Below are 3,812 nucleotides of genomic sequence, written 5' to 3'. Positions count from 1 at the left end.
AAGTGTCACTTCGAATAATAGGGGGAATTATTTAGAGCTCTTGCAATTCCTTGCAAATCATGATGAGAAAATAAAGGAAGTTGTGTTGGAAAATGCTCCGGGAAATCTCAAGCTAATAGCTCCTTCAATTCAAAAAGATATTGTCAATTCATGTGCCTTCGAAACTATTAAGGCTATTATGAAAGAAGTGAAAGAGAGTAAATTCTTTTCTATAATGGTAGATGAATCACGTGATATTTCAACAAAGGAGCAAATGGCGGTGATTTTGCGTTATGTGGACAACAAAGGTCAAGTAATTGAAAGGTTCGTGGGAGTCCAACATGTTACCGAAACAACTTCAAGTAAACTAAAGGAGTCCATTGATGAGTTCTTGAAACTACATGACTTGAGCTACTCCAACCTACGAGGTCAAGGTTATGATGGTGTGAGTAATATGAGAGGTGAGTTCAATGGCCTTAAAAAACAAATTTTGGATGAAGAAAGTTGTGCATTTTATGTTCATTGTTTTGCTCATCAACTACAATTAGCTCTTGTTGCCGTACCAAAGAAAAACTCCGATGTTGCCGCTTTTTTCACATTGACTAATAGTTTGGTAAATGTTGTTGGATGCTCATGTAAGCGTCGTGATGCACTTAGAGAGAAACAACAAGAAAATCTCTTAAAAGCTATTGAAAATGATTGTCTTGAAACGGGGTAAGGGTTAAATCAAGAAACTAGTCTCAAACGTGCTGGGGATACACGGTGGAATTCACATTATGGTGCTTTGATTAGTTTGATTACAATGTTCTCATCTGTGGTGGATGTGCTTGACATGATTGTTGAAGATTGCTACAATGATAGTGTTGGTGAAGCAAAAAGGTTATTAAAAGATTTACAATCTTTTGAGTTTGTGTTCCTCCTCTTTTTGATGAAATCCATATTAGGAGTTACAAACGATTTGTCACAAGCATTGCAAAAAAAAGATCAAGAGATTGTGAATGCAATGGCTTTAGTCAAGACATGTAAAGAACAACTACGTTGCATGAGGAATGATGAAAATTTTGATCTTTTGGTTGATAAAGTATCATCTTTTTGTGTTGAACATGAAATTGAGGTGCCTAATATGGATGATTTATATGTCATTCAAGGGAAGTCATTGCGTAAGGCTCCAAGAAAGACCAATCATCATCATTACAAAGTGGAGCTCTTTTTCGAGGTCATTGATTTCCAACTTACAGAATTAGATGATCGCTTCGCTGAAGGTAATACCGAATTGCTTATTTGCTTGGCATGCTTGAGTCCGAATGATTCATTTGTAGCTTTTGATAAAGAGAAGCTTGTTCGCCTTGCTCATATGTATCCTAAAGATTTCACGGATCGAGATAGATCGGCACTTCAAGATCAACTTGATATTTACATTCATTTTGTGCGTTCTGATAATGATTTTTCTCAATTGCGGGGAATTAATGAGCTTGCTAAGAAAATGGTGGAGAAAGGGTTGCATCGAACATTTGCATATGTATATTTGCTTGTTCAGTTGGCTTTGGTTTTACCGGTTGCAACTGCTTCAGTGGAGAGGGCATTTTCCGCTATGAATATCATTAAGGGTCCACTTCGCAACAAAATGGGAGATCAATGGTTGAGTGACAGCTTAGTTGTTTACATTGAGAAAGATGTTTTTTCATGTATTGGTAATGAAGCTATCATGGAACATTTTCAGACCATGAAACCTCGTCGTGGACGCTTGAATTAGGATTTTATAGCTTGTAATATTGTTATGCAAATGATTTTTGAATAAAATGTATTATATTTAACTTTTCAATGTTATTTTTGTCTATAAATTTTTTAACCTTTACTATTGGGACCCCCCGAGTTTAAAATCCTGGATCCGCCACTGCCTCCCGCACCATACGCTCACCTTGGATCCAAGGCAAGTGCCAGCCTGTCATACAGGCCACATTAGGTGGTTTCGACTCGTAGGTGACTCACGATACTTTGCATAGCCTTCACGTGATTGTAGCACTTGAGCGTACTTATTTACACCTAGCCTGTTGTACATACCATATAGGTGGTTCCGACTCGTGTGCAGGATTTGATTTGATTGTTGAATTATAGATTCAGCCATACATGTCACGTTAGGTGGCTTTGGTTGATATGTCACTTTATATTAGTGTAATTCACTTAGCTTACTTATTCGTGGTTTAGATGATTGTCATGGCACAAACATGGTTTGCTTATTCTCGAGTATAGTTTTCATATATGTTTATATTATTATTTTCTGGGAAACTTATATGGGTTTTATAGTGAAGGGTTATTACATTTGAAAAGATAAATGGTCTTGAAAGTTTTGTTTTTGCCCACTCACACTTTCTGTTTTATGCCTTTCCAAGTTCTAGATAGAAGTTCGTGTCGGTCGCTCACGAGGACTTCATGGCGGTTCTGACAGACATTTACCAGTGTAGGGTTTCTTTTATGATCTGTATATTTTGTAATTAAACTTCTAGATTGCATTCTGATACCTACGCTGTGGTGATGTGTGTCCTTTACTCTAAACATTTTCACTCGCACCGATATGTTAGTCTAGTGAATTAGTTAGCAAGTTTTTATTTATCTATATTTTCATATCACGTTCACTTCCGCACAGCGCACATGGCTACGTCACCCTCACTTGACGGCCAGCATGCCTCAATTGGGGTCGGGGTGTGTCAAGACTAGCTCTTGATACCATATTAACACTGTGAATTAAGCTTTACAAATCTATGAAAAATCAGAAAACCTAAAAGCAGAAGCTTGAGGAAGAAGAATTTGATAATTGTTTTTCTTACAATACAACCGACTTATTCTAAAAAATACAATGAGAGGGAAAGCTACTTTTATACTACATCTCAATTACACCGACTTAACATTTGCCTAGGTAACACTGCTGACATGGCACTGCTGACATGGCCAATACTCAGAACCTTTAGAGTTTCCAGAATTCCTCTTGTTTTCTCAATTTTTGCCTCATAATCTTAATTCCCTTCCAAAACCTTCCAATGACACCCAAAACTACCCAGTCTTCTTATGAAACTAGCAAGGGCATTGCCACTATGCGTCGTTTGCTCAACGAACTTCATCACCCTTAGGCTGGCCTGCAAACCTCGCGTTTGTTCAAGGAGGAAAATGTACACTCTTTGGGACTTGCATGGATTGGTACGTCGATTATACGCACACAAACTAAACCCTATTTGTGACAATTGTAGTAATGATGTAAGTAGGGATCGTTCTAACTGGGGATTAACTAGGGGTGCTAATCTATTTTGAATTGACTTGAAAACACAAAAACTGAATGGAAAGACTCTTAACAAGACTACTATGACTCAGAATAGCTTTGAAAAACTCAAACTGCCTAAAACAATCAAATTGACTCAAATAGAAACTAGAACTTGATTTAGACGAATTTGAAAGTGTTTATGACTCCAAATGCTTAAAGACACAAAAATAAAACAAATACGAATGATTAAGACTCAACGAAATATGGGGGAAATGTGTTTGGACGATATTAAATTAAATGGACAGAATATAATTAAGGGCAAAATGTAAATATGAATGTGATGAAAATATGGATGATGGAATAGCCAAGGGGTTCTTCTCCACACATGTTACGCTTGCATACAATATTGATTCACGGTTGGTCTTTCGATAAGTTGTGAAACTCAACACCCCGGGTTAATTAGGTCCGCTTAAATTAACCGTCAAGTTCTCCTTAAGTTAATGAATTGGATGGGTTAGCGCAACGCAATTCACCACATTCTCCAAAAGTCCTTTACGTGAAAAACACAATAAAGATACAA

General features: G+C 37.1%; 1 protein-coding gene across 1 annotated transcript; it reads left to right on the top strand.

The window, feature by feature from the left end:
• The first annotated feature begins 214 nt into the window (after positions 1–214).
• LOC137710013 (uncharacterized) lies at positions 215–1,732 on the top strand. The gene is made up of 2 exons (XM_068448980.1): positions 215–440; positions 699–1,732. The coding sequence occupies exons 1-2, from the start codon at positions 215–217 to the stop codon at positions 1,730–1,732; spliced, it is 1,260 nt and encodes a 419-aa protein (XP_068305081.1).
• The last annotated feature ends 2,080 nt before the right edge of the window (positions 1,733–3,812 follow it).

Source organism: Pyrus communis, chromosome 12, assembly GCF_963583255.1.
Source record: "Pyrus communis chromosome 12, drPyrComm1.1, whole genome shotgun sequence".
Taxonomy (NCBI): Eukaryota; Viridiplantae; Streptophyta; class Magnoliopsida; order Rosales; family Rosaceae; genus Pyrus; species Pyrus communis.
This window is presented reverse-complemented; position numbering and strand designations above follow the sequence as displayed.

Coding starts and splice junctions, on each gene's coding strand:
- LOC137710013 (XM_068448980.1), top strand. CDS start 215: ATGGTAGATGAATCACGTGATATTTCAACAAAGGAGCAAATGGCGGTG. Junction 441..698: donor TGGTGTGAGTAATATGAGAG/GTGAGTTCAATG, acceptor AAACGGGGTAAG/GGTTAAATCAAGAAACTAGT.